The sequence below is a fragment of the Lissotriton helveticus genome, chromosome 5_1 (genome assembly GCF_964261635.1).
Source record: "Lissotriton helveticus chromosome 5_1, aLisHel1.1, whole genome shotgun sequence".
Taxonomy (NCBI): domain Eukaryota; kingdom Metazoa; phylum Chordata; class Amphibia; order Caudata; family Salamandridae; genus Lissotriton; species Lissotriton helveticus.
The window spans coordinates 1,535,318-1,554,236 of record NC_136065.1 but is presented as its reverse complement, the minus strand read 5'-3'; the positions used below and the strand labels follow the sequence as shown (position 1 = coordinate 1,554,236).

At 46.2% G+C, this 18,919-nt stretch overlaps 1 protein-coding gene across 1 annotated transcript in view; it reads left to right on the top strand.

Moving 5' to 3' along the window:
* Positions 1 to 17,959, top strand: part of LOC144754042 (H-2 class I histocompatibility antigen, alpha chain-like) — a 150,252-nt gene extending 132,293 nt beyond the window's left edge. Inside the window, exon 4 of the mRNA XM_078641554.1 lies at positions 17,663 to 17,959. Within this exon, the coding sequence (XP_078497680.1) occupies positions 17,663 to 17,721 (59 nt within the window). The 3' untranslated portion in view covers positions 17,722 to 17,959. The remainder of the gene's footprint in view (positions 1 to 17,662) is intronic.
* Positions 17,960 to 18,919: the final 960 nt, after the last annotated feature.

Genomic DNA, 18,919 nt, shown 5'->3' with positions numbered 1-18,919 from the left:
TGTCGAGCAAAGGAGTCGACTCGAAGTTGAAGAAGACTGTCGAAACGCCTTCAACCAAGACTACCGCGCCAACGGGCAAACAGGCGGTCAAGGAGAGGTCCGCGAAGGGCACCGAGCCAAAGTCTGGACCCCCGAAGCACAAAGAGAAGGCGGACGATCCGAAGCCAGCGGAGTCGACGACTAAGACGGTGGCGAGGGACCGGAGTGCTGTTGTCGAGGGACCGTCTCAGCATCCGGCACCCAAAGAAAAAACGTCGACGCTCGGATCTTCCCCTGGTGGAGGGCCGAGGTCATCAGTCGGATCAACGAAGCCATCCGCTTCGTTTACAAAACAAGTCTCGGACTCCCTCAAACAGATACGAGAAAAGGGGTTGACGTCGGAGCCGAAAACGCCCTCGATACCCCAGTCGATAGCCCCACCGAAGATGACTTCGACGCCAATACTCTATACTCTACCGCCGAAGTTGGCGCCGAAGGCCTTTGCACCTCGGTCGGTGCCAAAGGGATCAGAAGAATCGGGCCAAACGCAACTAAGCGGACGTTTCGGTCGACAGCCCTCAGTGGAGGAGCAATCTGAACATTATATCGACGCCGAGACGGGAAAATTAACGCTCTACAAGAGGAAAATTACTTCCCAGCTGGAGTTCTGGACTTTTTGGTTCCGTCCAGAGGTGTCAGGGATAACACCCGAAGACCCCGGAGTTCCACCTGTCTCGGTGCACAAACAAACAGAAACACGGGCTTCTCGATGGTGGCGTCAAAGACCAAAGGTTTATTACTGCAGGGACACAGAAGTCACAGAAACTACACATGGGCAGTGTCTAGGAGCCTGTTCGATTTGTACAAAGAGGGTTGCTCCTTATATACTAAATATTGGGCTTCAGGCAAATTCTTTACATGTTACCACAGTTCTAAACATTCGTGTCTTAAACAATAAATATTTGGCGTTGCACAGGGATCGTCAACAGTATCTGATGTCAAAACATTACAAATGAGGGGTTCCCACTAGTCCATCATAATCCCATGTCAATTCTTCATTCAAGACCCGGACCGCCTCATCGTAAATTTCGTTACCTCCCCCTAATAAAGGCCCAGAAGGAAAGGAGCAGAGCCAGGTGCAGAAGATAGAAAGACAGGATAAGAAATGTTTGTGGGTCGTAAATGGGCACGGTTACCAGCTTCGGCCGCCTAATCATGATCAGGCCAACGAACACAAGAACCAGTATAGCAGGACTGGCCTCAGGCTGGGGAGGCAGTTCTTGCCGAGTCATGCTGCTACAGCGTTGCTGGCCTAAGGTGCACGTGTCACTAGCAAGGTGAATCGCCGGTTAAAGCCTACGTGTCCTTTAATGAAAAAGAGGTCATTGCGTGTCCATTGACTATGTGAGGGCAAGGAATACAAAATGGCTTCCGTGTTCTAAGATGGATGCCACGGGAAGAACAGAAATGTGTTTGTAACTGGAGTGCTCTTGCTCGTAGCATAGCGAAAACACCAGGATATACTAAATGGATCATTTGCGGTTCACTGATACCAAAATTATGTATTTACGACAATGTTACAAACACGAGTAAAATCGTCACGGAACCTCAGCCCCTCCTTTTGCCCTTACATAGGCAATTACTCAGTCTATATCAGAGTCAGAGTCTAATTCTATGCTCATTAGGTTAGTGACATGTTGTTGTATCATCATCCTGTCTCGTGCGTTCCACCTGTCTCGGTGCACAAACAAACAGAAACACGGGCTTCTCGATGGTGGCGTCAAAGACCAAAGGTTTATTACTGCAGGGACACAGAAGTCACAGAAACTACACATGGGCAGTGTCTAGGAGCCTGTTCGATTTGTACAAAGAGGGTTGCTCCTTATATACTAAATATTGGGCTTCAGGCAAATTCTTTACATGTTACCACAGTTCTAAACATTCGTGTCTTAAACAATAAATATTTGGCGTTGCACAGGGATCGTCAACAGTATCTGATGTCAAAACATTACAAATGAGGGGTTCCCACTAGTCCATCATAATCCCATGTCAATTCTTCATTCAAGACCCGGACCGCCTCATCGTAAATTTCGTTACCTCCCCCTAATAAAGGCCCAGAAGGAAAGGAGCAGAGCCAGGTGCAGAAGATAGAAAGACAGGATAAGAAATGTTTGTGGGTCGTAAATGGGCACGGTTACCAGCTTCGGCCGCCTAATCATGATCAGGCCAACGAACACAAGAACCAGTATAGCAGGACTGGCCTCAGGCTGGGGAGGCAGTTCTTGCCGAGTCATGCTGCTACAGCGTTGCTGGCCTAAGGTGCACGTGTCACTAGCAAGGTGAATCGCCGGTTAAAGCCTACGTGTCCTTTAATGAAAAAGAGGTCATTGCGTGTCCATTGACTATGTGAGGGCAAGGAATACAAAATGGCTTCCGTGTTCTAAGATGGATGCCACGGGAAGAACAGAAATGTGTTTGTAACTGGAGTGCTCTTGCTCGTAGCATAGCGAAAACACCAGGATATACTAAATGGATCATTTGCGGTTCACTGATACCAAAATTATGTATTTACGACAATGTTACAAACACGAGTAAAATCGTCACGGAACCTCAGACCCTCCTTTTGCCCTTACATAGGCAATTACTCAGTCTATATCAGAGTCAGAGTCTAATTCTATGCTCATTAGGTTAGTGACATGTTGTTGTATCATCATCCTGTCTCGTGCCTTTTCTCCTAATGCAGGTGGTTTTCTGAAACAGGTTGCAGCACAGAGGCTACACAGAGCGGGACCACATTGGATAATAAGACAGCACGAGAACAGAAATACTAGGATGACACCAATGACCATCAGAACCTTCCATCCCCACGCTGATACCAGAGTCCAAAACCACTCCATGAAGGACCAGTTTCCCTTATCTACGTGTATAGAGTCGGAAATCTTATGTAGCTTAGAGATTGCTTCATAGACTGTTGGAGCATTATTTGGAATAAAGACACAGCAGCTCGATTGGATCATTCTGCATACCCCACCTCGATCTGCAAGTATTACGTCTAGAACCATACGGTTCTGCAACGTCATGAGACGATCCGCCTGAAGTTCAGCTGTTAAGTTACTAAGGGCACCTGCAGTTTCTGTAATAGTAGATTCAACTACCCGTGTTAGTTGACGAAGATTTCTACTATTGGCCATAGGCCCCCAAAACGGAAGGAAACCTTTGAAAAAGTCTCCAGCTTCTTGGCCAGCGGTATCTTCCTTGCTGAAGACACCTCTTGCTACTCTGGTTTTGTGATAATCTGAAGAAGCAGTGTATGTCGGGGGTAACAATCGAGCAATATAACATGAACCTGAAAAGTCAGCAGGCAGCCATGTATATGCTCTGTCCTGACAAATGAAGTAGGTACCCCTAGCAGTCAGAAAGGCAGGGGAGGAGTTAGATGGAAATACGTAAGTCTCAACGCACTCACTCCTCCCTAGCTGAGCTCTCGGATTTCTCCCAATTCCTTGCAAACAGACCTGACCTCGGTGAGGCACGACCCAAACTGAAGTGGAGCTTTTACGCTTGCTTTCTCCCAAACTAAGGCGATACTCTGTAGAGTTCCAACTCAAATACACCAGTAATTCATCTCTAGGATAAGATGGAGTATTATTGACGTCTTTAATCATATCAATAATTCCCTGGACTAAAGCTTTGTTGGCTGAGTTGTATTTAGTGGACCGTGGTGGACGCGGAGGATAGGTCTCAAGGGCATATGAAAAAATGGTCTGAAAAGCCTGAAATGATCCATTATAGCTGAAAGGCAAGACTAGATAGGGAATGCCTTTATCCATAGTGTGAGGTATCAAGCCACACACCCAGCAGTCTGTAGTATTAACTATCAGTTGGTGTTGATGCAAGAGCTGTACAAATGTATTGTTAATAAATTCTGAGCGTCGAGCTTGTTCGTGTTCAGGAAATGAGTGAAAAGAATGCATAGAAGAAACCGTAGAAGTAGTAGGATCAAGGGAAGGTACTGTAGTTACTGGCATAAAAATCAAATGTACACCAAAGACGATTCCGCCCACCAACGTTATCAAAACAATTAAAAATGTAACTGCACATTGCATTAGAAAGCATTTGCTGTGTAGTATTCTGTTCAGTCTATTTCTGCGAACATAAATTACATTTTCTCGTTGTAGCTCAGGAAGCTCCATCTTCTACGACCGTTCGCGACCACTGATGATGTGTACGTAGATGAAAATGCCTCTATCAGCCCTGGGAGTTCCCAGAACTAACAGAAAGATCGACCTTGTGTCGGACCCCCGCAGATTCAACTAGGCACACAGCCACGACCCTACGGCTACCCAGACGGCAAGGCAATTTTAAAACAAAAAAAGAAACAATACAAAGTATTAGCAAACTTCCTGGCTGGAGGCAATGTATAGCAAATTCAAATCTGAAAATAGGCAGTTTCCTGCTTTATTTGTCCATATTGCGAGAACGTAAGTTGTATCTCAGTTTTGCAGGAGCTGTCTGATCTGGAAACAATGTATTTTCAGCTGACGTTGCAATGTTCACGTTCGCAGATGGCAAATGTTCTTTTGGTGCAGATGGCAAATGTTCATTGGGTGTGGATGACAAATGTTCAGGGTTCAAAAGAGCAGTTTCAGGAGGAGAGTCAGAATTTGGTGAATCCTTGATCAGTTCTGCATCGCTGAAAGGTATGAACCTGGGGACTTGTTCCGTTTCAGAGGCACCGATTCCTTTCTTTACCCAGTTGTCGTAAGGAAGTGGCAGAGGCACACGTTTAGCATGTGTCGTATGGATCCAATTTTTCCTTCCGGCCACACGAATAGCAGTTCTCGTTGCTAGCAGGACTTGGAATGGGCCAATGAATCTGGGCTGAAGATTTTTTGTTCTTGCAAAATTTCTGATGACCACCTGATCACCCGGTTTCAGCTGATGGCCTGGACTCTCCGGTGGCTTTGGCAATGCATCGAAAACCTGTTGGTGAATAAGACTCAATTTAGCAGTCAAGTCGAAAAGGTAATCAATTAACATTGGGTATTCCAGCTGCTTAAATTCTTTCGGTCTAGGTACCCCCCAAACATTTGCAGGACGGCCAAAAACTATTTCGTAAGGACTAAGCCCTACTCTAGAATGTACAGTTGCTCTTGTTGATAGCAAAGCCAGAGGCAATGCGTCTGGCCAGGACAAACCCGTGGATGCTTGTATCTTAGCGAGTTTCAGTTTAAGGGTGCCATTGTAACCCTCGACTAAACCCGCGGACTGGGGATGATTCGCACTATGAAATTTCTGTCTAATCCCTAGGCCGGCACACACACTCTGCATAACTTTCCCTACGAACTCACTTCCGTTGTCTGACCATACAATCCGTGGCATTCCGTATCTGGGGAAGTATTCTTTAAGAAGAATTTTGGCAGTGGATAAGGCAGTATTGTCCTTCAGTGGGTATGCTTCGATCCATCTGGAGAAAGCACAAACTACCACTAGGACGTATTTCAGATTATTGCAACGATCCATGTGAATGAAGTCTAGCTGGATCACCTCAAAGGGGCAGGAAGGAGGAGCGAAGTGACCTGCAGGTGTGGGGATTCCCTTGCCAGGATTATGCATCAGGCATACCATACAATTTTTCACCAATCTCTCTGCACACTTACTAATCCCGTCATTCTTCCAGACCGGAGCCAACATCTTACAAATCCCTTTTGAACTGATGTGCGCTGTTCCATGTGCCATCGTTACTACTGCAAGCACATACGCATCAGGCAACATCCAACGCTGTTGTTCCGACAAGTCAATCCAACACCCACTCGAGTCCAATTTACCCGTGCTCTCTCTCCATGCAAGTTTTTCCTCCTCAGTCGCCTCTTTCTGAATTTCCTTCACGCTTTCCACTGTGTTCTCACACATTCCAGACTCAGAAATCCATCTTGCAGACGTTGCAACATACATTCTACTCATCATATTTCTAGCTGTCTGTTTTGCGATCTCATCAGCAAAAGCATTTCCACGACCAACATCATCCGTGATTGCTTTATGAGCACTGCATTTCACAATCGCAACTTCAGTCGGCAAGGTTAGAGATTCCAACAAGTCATTAACTAGCTGACCATGTTGAATCTTAGTCCCATGGGACGTAATGAAACCTCTTTCTTTCCACAAACGGCCAAAACTATGGGCCACGCCGAACGCGTACTGACTATCTGTGAACACATTCACTCTCTTTCCCTTAGCTAAAACGCACGCTCTTGTTAGCGCGATCAATTCTGCAGCCTGGGCAGAATTCTGACTCACTCTTGCAGTCTCCACAATCGTACTCAAAGTTGTTACTGCATAAGCAGCAGTCACATCACCATTCTCCAATTTGAAGCAAGACCCGTCAACATACAACGTGCCATCTGGTTCTGACAACGGAGTGTCTTTTAGATCGATTCGTCCTTTTGTTTCTTCCTCAGTTCTGAAACAACAGTCGTGTGGTTCGGAATCACTCGACTCTTCGCTAGTCGGCAACAATGTTGCTGGATTCAATACATTGCATCTTTTGATCTGAATATGACTAGCTAACAGTGTCAGTTCATAACCTGATAATCTAGCACTGGTAAGGTGTTGCGTCTTGGTTCTGTTCATGAGTGTATCCACAGCATGAGGAACCATGACTACTAGCATGTTGTTCATTACTAAACCAGCAGATTGTCGAATGGAAGCTGCAGCTGCGGCTGTAGCTCTCAAGCAACTAGGCAATGCTCTAGCTACTGGATCTAATGTTGATGAAAAATACGCACAAGGGCGTTGTTTATCACCAAATTTCTGCGTCAAAACACTCAATGCACAACCTTCTCTCTCGTGGACGTAGAGCGTGAATGGCTTACTGTAGTCGGGTGTACCCAATACAGGTGCTGAACACAGTGCATTTCGTAACTCAGAAAAACTCCGCTGACATTCAGCAGACCATGGTACCGGACTCGGAACACCTTTCCCAGTCAAGGCTACCAATGGTTTTGCTAGAAGAGAAAAATTTGGGATCCATTGCCTACAGTATGAGGTAATACCCAAAAAGGCACGTACTTCTCTCTGCGTGCTAGGAACGTTCATCTGTGTAATTGCTTTTATTCTCTCTGGGGTCAACTTCCTTCCCTCCTTTGACAAGAGATGACCTAGGTAGGTCACTTCTTGGCAGCAGTATTGCATTTTTGAAGGTGACACCTTGTGATTCAAATCTGACAAGTGATGCAATAAAGAAATCGTAGCTGTTTTGCAAGTTTCCTTGTCATCGGCAGCCACTAGAAGATCATCGACATACTGTACTAAAGCAGAACCACTAGGAAGTACGAAGGAATCTAACTGGCTTTTTAATGCTTGACTGTAAATGGATGGGCTTTCACAATAACCTTGTGGAGCGCGTTTAAATCTAAAACTTCGTCCTCCTAGAGAGAAACCGAAGATATCTCTGCTTTCCTCGGCTATCGGAATGCTGAAAAAGGCATTTTTCAAGTCGACAACCGAAAACCATGCTGCTGTAGCAGGAATCAACGTTAACAATGCAGTAATGTCTGGAACCACAGGAAACTGTGGGATCACAATTTTATTAACCTCTCTGAGATCAATTACGAACCTATATACTGGAGGCTTTGTAGGGTCAGTTCGTTTCAAAATAGGCAGTACAGGACTATTACAGACATTACCTCTAGTCTCTTCTACAACATCTTTCTTGATCAGGTCTTGTACTATCAGTAGGAGCGCTCGCTCGCCTTCACTAGAGATTCTGTATTGTGGAATTCGTGGAAGTTTGACATTTGCTTTCAAAGTTACTACATAGGGTGGAATTTCCAATAGACCTACATCATTAGGACCAGTCGCCCAAAGAGTATCAGGGAGTGAACGCAGCTCTGGTGGGAGCGCATCCATCGACAAGTACATCGGGGAGATTATTCTTTTACCCAACGTAAGCTGTACTCCTGCTGGAGAACAGTACAATGTCGCGTACAGGCGTTTTAACAAGTCTAAACCAAGCAGATTTTCGTTACAACCTGTCGTCAAAATCAGGGGTGCTTTCAATTGACGGGGTCCAACAGAAATCAACAAAGGACCAGAAACAGGGTTATGAACAGGGGCGCCCGAAAAACCTACTGAAACGTTTGTTGAGCCAGACAAAGGTGCGCCAGGGAGTTTCGCATGAATGATAGAACTTTTTGCTGCACCAGTATCCAACAGAAACGGTTCGACTATACCTGATGTTGCTACTGCGACATAAGGCCCACTCTGATCTACTGGAACTGATACTACTCCCTCTCTTTGTCCATGGCTGTCCTAGTATTCTCCTTGCTGAACTTCCTCACTAGCTTCATAATAGTCTTCGACATGATACTGTGGAGACCTATTCTGTTGGGCAGATTGTCCATTTCGCTGATCGAAATAATTAGAGGGGCGATCACTCGTCTGCGGAGGCATAGCACCTCGTCCTCGACCTCTAGAGTTTTGCATAGAACTACCACGACCTCTCTGAGCTGCCGCAGCATTATTTTGCGTTCGAACTGGACACTCACTTTTGTAATGACCTTCCTTTTTGCAATAAGCACATTGATTCCATTGGTATTGTGGCCTTTGAAAATTATAATCCGTTCTTTGATATGACCCTTGCTGCATATTCGTCTGATTCATGCGAGGCGGATAAGCTTGCTGTAAAAGTACTTTAGTTTTTAAATCTTTCGTCTTTTTATCTGATTTTTCCTTCTCTTCTTTATCCCTATTTTCATAGTACTGAGCAGTCGCAAGTATTTGCGCAGTCGTAGAGACAGCCCACGCACTTTCAGAATTCTTTAATTTACCACTAAGTTCTGGCAACAGATTGTGCACAAATTTATCAACAAATAATCTCTGGCCTCCTTCTGTGCTCATATCCTGACCACTATGATCCACGAAAGTCTCTTCGAATCTTGTGAAAAAGTCGGAGACGCTTTCGTCTTTCTTTTGTTTGCACGCGGACAATTTGTCCCAGTTAACGCGTAATGCTGGCATCAAGGTTTTCATTAAATCGATTATTCTACCAGGCAAATTAGCAATTAAAGGTTCAGGTTTGGAACCACCTATTTGTTGACCATCCGCTGCAATTATAGCTGCCCAGTCACCACCTAGGGCAACTGGATGATTCTCTTTACGAATTTTAGCCCAAATTGGTTGCGGTACTACATTACCAAATAGCAGATCTATGTCAGCAAGATTCAATACACAAGCGTCAACTGTTTGAGCCAACTCTTTGTAGTACCCTGCAGGATTTTTACGCGGATCTGGCAAGGCCTGTTTCACTGCTAATACTTCAGCTCGCTTCCATGGAATATGTATCCAGACTCTCTGGAATTGGGCCGGAGCGGCTGCAATACCAAGGTTTGCATTAGCTTGCACAGCTTCACGCCAAATTGGTGGAACCTCTCTCATTGGATATTGACGATTTCGTTTCGTACTACGTTTTTCTAATTCTCTCGGTGAACGAAGGGATGAGTCATTCCTATAACTTAGAATCAGTTCCATCGCTTCTTTTATATTTTGTCCAACTATCATACCTGCAGCAAACTCTTTCTGAACATTAATTAATTCTCCTAGATTTGATTCAGGGTCATCCTCTTCCAATTCCTCACGTAGAAGGAAACACATTTCATCGAACACATATCGTTGTGTCGGTTCGTTCCATTGCATAAATGTATCTAATACATTTTGTACATTATATCTTCCAACTTTCGAAACCCATCTAAGAGCAGTGGAATCTAATATTCCTTTTTCTTCAGTACTGGGAAGCTGACTACGTCTCTGCACAGAGTCAGAGGTAGGAGTCTTAATCAGAGTTTTATAGAAGGGAGATAGAATATTGGAGACAGAATCAGTGATTCTTCGACGAACAGAAAGCGGAGTCATAATATTAACAGAGGCAGTGAATAGAGTAGCAGTTGGAACAGATAGATCAGGAACAGTAGGGGTAGCAGGAAAAATAGCTTGTGAAGTAGCAGGGGTGAGCGACACAGGCATAGGTAAAGAAGCCGGCAACCCTAGAAGAGGGGTTGTCGAAGGAACATTAATATTGACCACAGGAGGTACAGGAACTTGATTCAGGGGAGCGGGAACAGGGACACCAGATTGTCCAGCAACCGGTAATTGAACATTCGGTATAGGTGGAGCCGTAGCACCCTGTGCATACGGTGGGGGTGATCGTAACAAGTAAGACAACAGGGGATCCTTTTCAGGGTCCTCTACTATCTTAGCCGTACTCGATGGCAAAGCAGGATAGCACTTGTCTATCGCTAAATTACGCTCTCTATCGGCCACCTCCATCGCTTTCTCAGACTCGTTGAGTTGCAGCTGTCTAGCAGACTGTTCTAAAGTCAACTCTTGCTCTTTCTGTTCTTTCTTCAACTTTTTAATTTCTCTCTGTTTAGATTCTTTTCGCCAATAACGGAAAGAATCAAACATTGCCGGCCGGGCTTTCTTCTTAAACAATCTTCTTTCTAGATTATCGAGAACTTCAGGTTCAAAACTACCATGTAGTGGCCAACTAAGGACACCATCTTTCTCTGTGTAGCGGAGCCATACCTCGTTATAAGAGATAGGGCCCACACCAAATTTGCAATATAGATCATAAAGGGGAGTTCCAATCGGAGGAACCAAACACGAGTCCTCCAACTGGGAATCACTGTTGCAACTAAAACAAGACAATATACGATTTTTCCGACTTACCATTTTATAATCCGGAACACAAAACAAACAAGACACAAACAGAAAAGATGCGCACTCGAACCAAGAACTTAGGCCTACCAGAACTGACAAATGTATCGATACCTGAACTGAACAGAATGATTATCGTAACCAGAATAACCAGTGATAACCTTACAGAACTGAACTGAACTGAGAACTAAAAGGATTATCCAAATAGGAGCAACCCTTACAAAATAACCAACTAGCAACCACTAAATACTTAACTGAGGCACTGAAGACGTCACCAAGGAGAAACCCGTCACGTTTCGCCGTACTGAGGACTGCACCTCGGGTCCAAGACAGGGCGACGGTCAAGGCAACGGACCACTGCAGCCGTCTGAACGGGAACCCTCGTGGAAGAGAACGTCGGGGCCACTTTTGCGATATGCCGGGATCGATGAAGTGGGGCGCCTCCCTCTGAAATCTTCACACGAAGCTCCTCGAACTCTTCAGGCTTTTGGACCGGTACCGAATGACGTCGCCCACGTTGGGCGCCAATTGGAGTTCTGGACTTTTTGGTTCCGTCCAGAGGTGTCAGGGATAACACCCGAAGACCCCGGAGTTCCACCTGTCTCGGTGCACAAACAAACAGAAACACGGGCTTCTCGATGGTGGCGTCAAAGACCAAAGGTTTATTACTGCAGGGACACAGAAGTCACAGAAACTACACATGGGCAGTGTCTAGGAGCCTGTTCGATTTGTACAAAGAGGGTTGCTCCTTATATACTAAATATTGGGCTTCAGGCAAATTCTTTACATGTTACCACAGTTCTAAACATTCGTGTCTTAAACAATAAATATTTGGCGTTGCACAGGGATCGTCAACAGTATCTGATGTCAAAACATTACAAATGAGGGGTTCCCACTAGTCCATCATAATCCCATGTCAATTCTTCATTCAAGACCCGGACCGCCTCATCGTAAATTTCGTTACCTCCCCCTAATAAAGGCCCAGAAGGAAAGGAGCAGAGCCAGGTGCAGAAGATAGAAAGACAGGATAAGAAATGTTTGTGGGTCGTAAATGGGCACGGTTACCAGCTTCGGCCGCCTAATCATGATCAGGCCAACGAACACAAGAACCAGTATAGCAGGACTGGCCTCAGGCTGGGGAGGCAGTTCTTGCCGAGTCATGCTGCTACAGCGTTGCTGGCCTAAGGTGCACGTGTCACTAGCAAGGTGAATCGCCGGTTAAAGCCTACGTGTCCTTTAATGAAAAAGAGGTCATTGCGTGTCCATTGACTATGTGAGGGCAAGGAATACAAAATGGCTTCCGTGTTCTAAGATGGATGCCACGGGAAGAACAGAAATGTGTTTGTAACTGGAGTGCTCTTGCTCGTAGCATAGCGAAAACACCAGGATATACTAAATGGATCATTTGCGGTTCACTGATACCAAAATTATGTATTTACGACAATGTTACAAACACGAGTAAAATCGTCACGGAACCTCACAGCCCTTGGAGTCGTTTGTGATACCTCTAAAAAAAAAAGAGGCCAGCACTAGAAACCCCAGAACTCGTTGAGCCCATTCCACAAAGGCCTAGGAGGAGTCCTACACCTTCACCCACTTGCTCAGATGGTGGGGAAGGTGAACAAAATGAGGAGTATAACTTCCCAGACAATAATGATCCTGATGAGCAGCAGGACTCATGGATAGACTCTGGTGATCAGGGGGACCAGCAAGTGGTCCAGGACCCACAGGTTTATGGTGCTAAAACTTCGCCAACGGAAGACTCTGCGGCTTTTAATGCCTTGATCGAAAGGGCGGCTACTAACCATAAGGTAGAAATGCATGCCGAAGTTGACTTTTTGTTCGACACTTTCTCTGCATCGGAAAAAACTGTGAAGACACTTCCTATGCTCAAAGGGGTTCTCAAGCATGCCACAGACATCTTCAAAGAACCAACGAGGGCAAGAGTGGTGAACCCACGAATAGAAAAAAAGTACAGGCCTGCACCTGGCGACCCGACTTACATACGGGGCCCGTTGCCTCTAGACTCTTTGGTGGTCTCCAATGCCCGCAAGAGGGCAAATTCACAGACATCGGGTGAAGCTCCTCCCCCGGACAAAGAGTCAAAAGTGCTGGAGGCATCGGGGAAAAGGGTGGCAGCGCAAGCAGCCAACATCTGGCGCATAGCTAACACACAAGCCCTGTTGGCCAGGTATGATAGGGCACACTATGATACCTTAGAACAGCTTTTACAACACCTTCCAGACAAGTTTAAAGAAGGAGCTGAGATGCTGGTACAGGAGGGCAAGCTCATTTCCAACGCTGCCATCTAATGCGCGCTGGATGTTGCAGATACCGCAGCGAGAGCGATAAACACTAGCGTAATGTTAAGGCGTCAGGCATGGCTCCGCATCTCAGGGTTCAAACCTGAGATACAGACAACTATCCTCAACCAGCCCGTTAATCCGGACAGGCTGTTTGGCCCAGAGGTTGACACCACCCTTGAGAAAATCAAGAAAGACACTGAGACAGCTAAATCCATGGGTGCACTTCAGTCTCAGCAATTCAGAGGACACACTTTTCGTCGCTCAAGTACAAGAGGTGTTACCAGAGGACACTTGGCACAACAGGCGCAATTCAATAGAGGTGGCGCACAGTCATCGTACCCCAAACAGGGTAGAGGTGGATATAGAGGAAACAGCGCCAAGGGCAGAGGCAGAGGCAACAATAGTTCCTGTTCCTCTGCTGCCAACAAACAGTGACTCTCTGTCACTGCCCCCTGACCATCTAACACCTGTCGGGGGGAGACTCCAACAGTTCCTGCCAGTCTGGACGTCCATCACCACAGACAGGTGGGTAAGGAAACTTATCCAGTACGGCTATTGTTTGGAGTTAACGTCCACTCCACCCAACATACCCCCAAGACAATGTCCTATGTCAGCAGAGCACTTGCACTTATTGCAGCAAGAGGTTCTTGTGATGCTGCAAAAAGGCGCAATAGAGCTCGTGCCAGTGGAGGAAGAAGGCACAGGGGTTTATTCCCTGTACTTCTTAATCCCAAAGAAGGACGGCTCACTCAGACCCATTCTGGACCTACGCCCCCTCAACCTGTACATACTCTCAGAACATTTTCATATGTTAACACTACAGCAGGTTCTTCCATTGTTAAACCAGGGAGACTTCCTCGCAACCTTGGACCTCAAGGATGCTTATTTTCACATACCACTCCACCCATCCCACAGAAAGTACCTCAGGTTCACCATACTAAACAGGCATTACCAGTTCAAGGTTCTACCCTTCGGAGTGACAACTGCCCCCAGAGTGTTCACAAAGTGTCTGGCGACCGTGGCGGCACACCTCAGGAGACAGAACATACATGTCTACCCTTACTTAGACGACTGGCTGGTTCAAGCCAAGTCGGCTCAGCAGTGCGCTGCGGACATGTCCCACACCATTCACCTCCTTCACAGTCTGGGGTTTTCACTCAACTATCCAAAGTCGCACCTTCAGCCAGCCCATGTGCGGCAGTATTTGGGCGCGACGATAAATACTCTGGCTGCCACAGCACAGCCAAACCCAGTGAGGATCGACAACATCCAGTCGCTAATCCAGAGGTTCAGACCGCAACACTCACTACCAGCGAGGGTGTTCATGCAGTTGATAGGCATGATGGCCTCCTGCATCTTCATAGTCCCGCACGCAAGGTTGCATATGCGTCCGCTCCAAGAATGCTTGGCACGTCAGTGGACTCAGGCTCAAGGACAGTTGAAAGACCTAGTGTTGGTGACCGGTCGGGCATACAACTCTCTGCATTGGTGGAATCCACACAACCTTTGCAAGGGCCGACTGTTCCAAGAGCCTGTGCCACAGATTATCATGACGACGGACGCATCTCTCCAGGGGTGGGGAGCTCATGTGCTCCACTACACGGTGCAGGGACTATGGTCGGCGCAGCAGAAGAAGATGCACATCAACTACCTAGAACTGATGGCGATCTTCATGGCCCTCAAGTCCTTCAAAGTACATCTGTGCAACAAGGTCGTGTTGATCCGGACGGACAACATGACAGCCATGTACTACATCCAGAAGCAGGGAGGTACACACTCTCCACAGCTGTCTCATCTGGCTCAGAGCATGTGGAAGTGGGCCATTCAGAGGAACATCTTCCTCATGGCGGAACACCTCCCGGGCAAGGACAATCAGATGGCGGATCTGCTCAGCAGGTACAGCCACCAGATGCACGAGTGGGAGTTACATCCATCAGTACTCCACCCGTACTTCCAGCAGTGGGGTCATCCAGAGATAGACCTGTTTGCCACAAGGGAAAACGCAAAATGCCAAAGCTTTGCCGCCAGGTTCCCTCACCCACAGTCGCAGGGCAATGCGATATGGATAAACTGGTCAGGCAGATTTGCGTACGCTTTTCCCCCAGCGCCTCTCATTCCGCTGGTGGCAAGAAAGCTAAAGCAACACTCGATGACGCTCATCCTAGTTGCTCCAACATGGGCACGCCAACCATGGTACACCACGTTTCTAGAACTTTCCGTGGTACCGCATCAAAGGCTGCACCTCACTCCCAGGCTCTTGACGCAGAACCATGGCGACATTCAGCATCCAGATCCGCAACAGCTCAATCTGGCGATCTGGCTCCTGAGGTCTTAGAGTTTGGCTACCTTAACCTGCCTCCAGAATGCATGGACATCATCAGAGAGGCAAGGAAGCCCACTACTAGAGCTTGCTATGCTGCAAAGTGGAAGCGGTTTGTCATTTACTGTACAGAACATCACATTAACCCGCTAGATGCATCAATTCCTAACATCTAGCTTACGCTTCCATTCGGATACACTTATCCGCCATAGCGGCTTATCTCCAGAACAGGCAGCATCTCTCTGTTTTCAGGGTGCCTGCCATTAAAGCCTTCCTGGAGGGACTGAAACGAGTCATTCCTCCCAGAACTCCACCAGCTCCTGTGTGGAATCTCAATGTGGTCCTCACTAGACTGATGGGCCCACCTTTTGAGCCTCTACATTCCTGTGAGATTCAGTTCTTAACATGGAAAGTGGCTTTTCTCATTGCTATTACATCTCTCAGACGTGTTAGTGAGCTACAGGCGCTCACAATACAAGACCCATTAATACAGATTCATTCAAACAGGGTAGTGCTCTGCACCAACCCCAAGTACCTTCCAAAGGTGGTGTCACAGTTTCATGTCAACCAGACTATCGAACTGCCCGCATTCTTTCAAAACCCACAAACAGTAGCGGAGAGAATGCTCCATACATTGGACGTAAAAAGGGCGTTGATGTACTACATTGACAGAACACAACAATTTAGAAAGACACAGCAACTTTTTGTTGCCTTCTCAGCCCAGCACAAAGGCAACCCTATTTCCAAAGCAGGAATAGCCAGGTGGATCGTTAAGTGCATTCAGATTTGTTATCAAAAAGCAAAACGTACTTTAACGGTCCGCCCCAGAGCACACTCCACACGCAAATTGGGAGCCTCCATGGCTTTCCTGGGTAACATTCCTTTGGAAGACATTTTCAGAGCAGCCACGTGGGCGACACCACACACGTTTACCAAACATTACTGTGTAGATGTGCATTCCAAACAGCAGGCAGCTGTAGGACAGGCTGTTCTCAAAACTCTTTTTCAAACTTCTGCAGCTGGCACGGGCGGCCACCGTTAATGGAGGGACTGCTATGTATTCTATGCAATAGATATGAATTTAGCAGCCCACATGCCTCGAACTGAATATGCTACTTACCAGTATGCATCTGTTCTTGGCATGTAGGGCTGCTGACATTCATATCACCCGCCCTCCTCCCCGGCGCCTGTAGCGGCTGCAGACTTCTCTTGCATTTACTCTTAGGCATGGCCATCGCTTACACTATTACACTCCATCTTTGCCACAATGGCTAAAAACAATCTGAGGATGGAGTCGATGCCCATGCGCACTGTAGTCCAGGGGAGGAGCCACCTATCTCGTGATACTTCGAAGACTCTTCCAGGACAACAATGTGCAATCATCCGGACCCAACACTAGGTGGCGAGCTATGCAATAGATATGAATGTTAGCCGCCCTACATGCCAAGAACAGATGCATACTGGTAAGTAGCATATTCAAAACGAAACTTTATTAGTTTATCCTGACACTTTATTTGTCATTTTATTTAATTGGCGATCATATTTGATAGTTAGCCAGAGAAAGAACATCAACTGAACGAATTGTCATACAGTTAAAAATTCATAAATCAAGAAAAAAATTGATTTTGCAGTGAAACACATAAACAAATACAGAATATGTTCAAATGTGAAGAAAGCAAATTAATATACAGTTGCCAAGGAACACATTTGTGGACCTGCAGCACTCATTGTTTCACCCACTGAAGTTGCATTTTAAAACATGTCTCAGGCCTGCTGTTTCAACCTGTAGAGCAGTTTTATACCTTTTGCCAAGCCTAAATCTTCCTTTTTAATACATATAAGTCACCCTGCAAGTAGGCCCTAAATTGCCATTGGCAAACCTTATTACATGTGTTAACTTTTGATTGGGAGGAGATAGGGATGTCAGGTTTGGACTCAAATGGATTGTATTTAAATTCCTCTATATTGCTAAAGTCGGATTATAGATTGCAATTTTGAAAATGCCACTTTCAGAAAGCTGGCATTTTCTTGACCCTCGAAGATCACATGCTGAAATCTCTTTAACAAAAAGCAAATAATCCCACAGGAATGTTTTGCTGTGCACGAAAGAAAGGATCTGTTTTGTTTGCTCAGATACTGCAGCTGTGAAAAGATGCGTCTGTTAAATGTTGTTACTCACAGCATCCACAATGGGATCAACACAGAGTAGAACTCTAAGACAATGTTTTTCTGTGATGTTCAATAAATTCTCTTTTGTTCTGCACTGTGATTTATAATCTGTGTCTGACTGAGAATGGGGCTCTTTCTCCAGAAATGTCTGATCCTGAGTCTAATTTGTTTACAGGTCCAAGACCTGAGGTGGGAGACGTCCATCTGCCCCTTCAACAAGGACAGAACATCTGAGGAGAAGAGAAGTCCATCTCTGGCTCCAGCAGCCTCCGCCCCGCAGAGGGAGGGAGTCGCAGCCTCCGCCCCGGCAGAGGGAGGAAGTCTCAGCCCGCTTGTTGCTGCTCCAGGGTTCTACCCTTGGTCGCTCTCTTCCAGCTTCCACAGGAGCTTCAGTTTTCTTGTTACTAATTAAGTTCTTGGATGTAAAATGGTGTATGGGAGATTGCAATTAAAACTTCTGAGATTCTTTGAACAGAGGACATTTTATTTTTCATATATTTTTATTCTCATATAAACTGAATTTGGAAGTGTAGTTTATTTGTATTTATATTGTTGTATCCTGAGATTTACATGGCTATGTAAATCAGCCTAGGTCTTCCCAGCTGCTCAGCCAGAGCGAGAGATGGTGACGGAATGTTGTTGTGCCTGTGATGCGTGGAATACCCGGGGGCCTGTGATGCGTGGAATGCCCCTGTGCCCGTGTGGATGAGTGGGGACAGTTGGAGATGGGCTGAGCAGCAGGGAGGCTGCTCCTGGTGGGGCTGGCAGGGGCTGGCATAGGAGTTACTAGAGCTGGATTACAGTTGTACATACATGATCCCTGTTTGATGTTGCTAGACATGGATTATTAAAGAAGACTTCAAGAAACCTACAACCTGACTACACGTGTCTTCTTATACAAAGTACAACATATTTCGAACGCTGGTGCATAAAAGGTCCTTTAACTGACTTGGACAAAATCGACGCTGATGGCCTTTGTGCCGCGAGATTCCAGGGTTTCTGCCCTGGATTTAAACATTGGATCTAAAAAGGAGGAAAAATGCATCATTGCTTATCCACAGGAACAAGTTATAAACTGAAGCTGGGCACTGAGCAGAGGAGGCTGAGAAAGAAGTTATGATGTCTGGAGGGTGGATAATGTGACACCTGTGCATCAATGTGCAGTGGAGAGACTGGATAATACAGCTATGTGCAGAGTGCACAGTGTACAGAGCGGATCGTGTCAGAGCTGTACCTTTGTGTGCAGTGGAAAGACGCAGCATTGTGCACCTACATGCAGAGTGCACAGTGTCCTAATCATACCTCTGTGTACAGAATGGATAGTGTTAGAGCTGTGCATCTGTGTACAGTGGATAGTTACAGCATTGTGCACCTACATGCAGAGTGCACAGTGTCCTAATCATACCTCTGTGTACAGAATGGATAGTGTTAG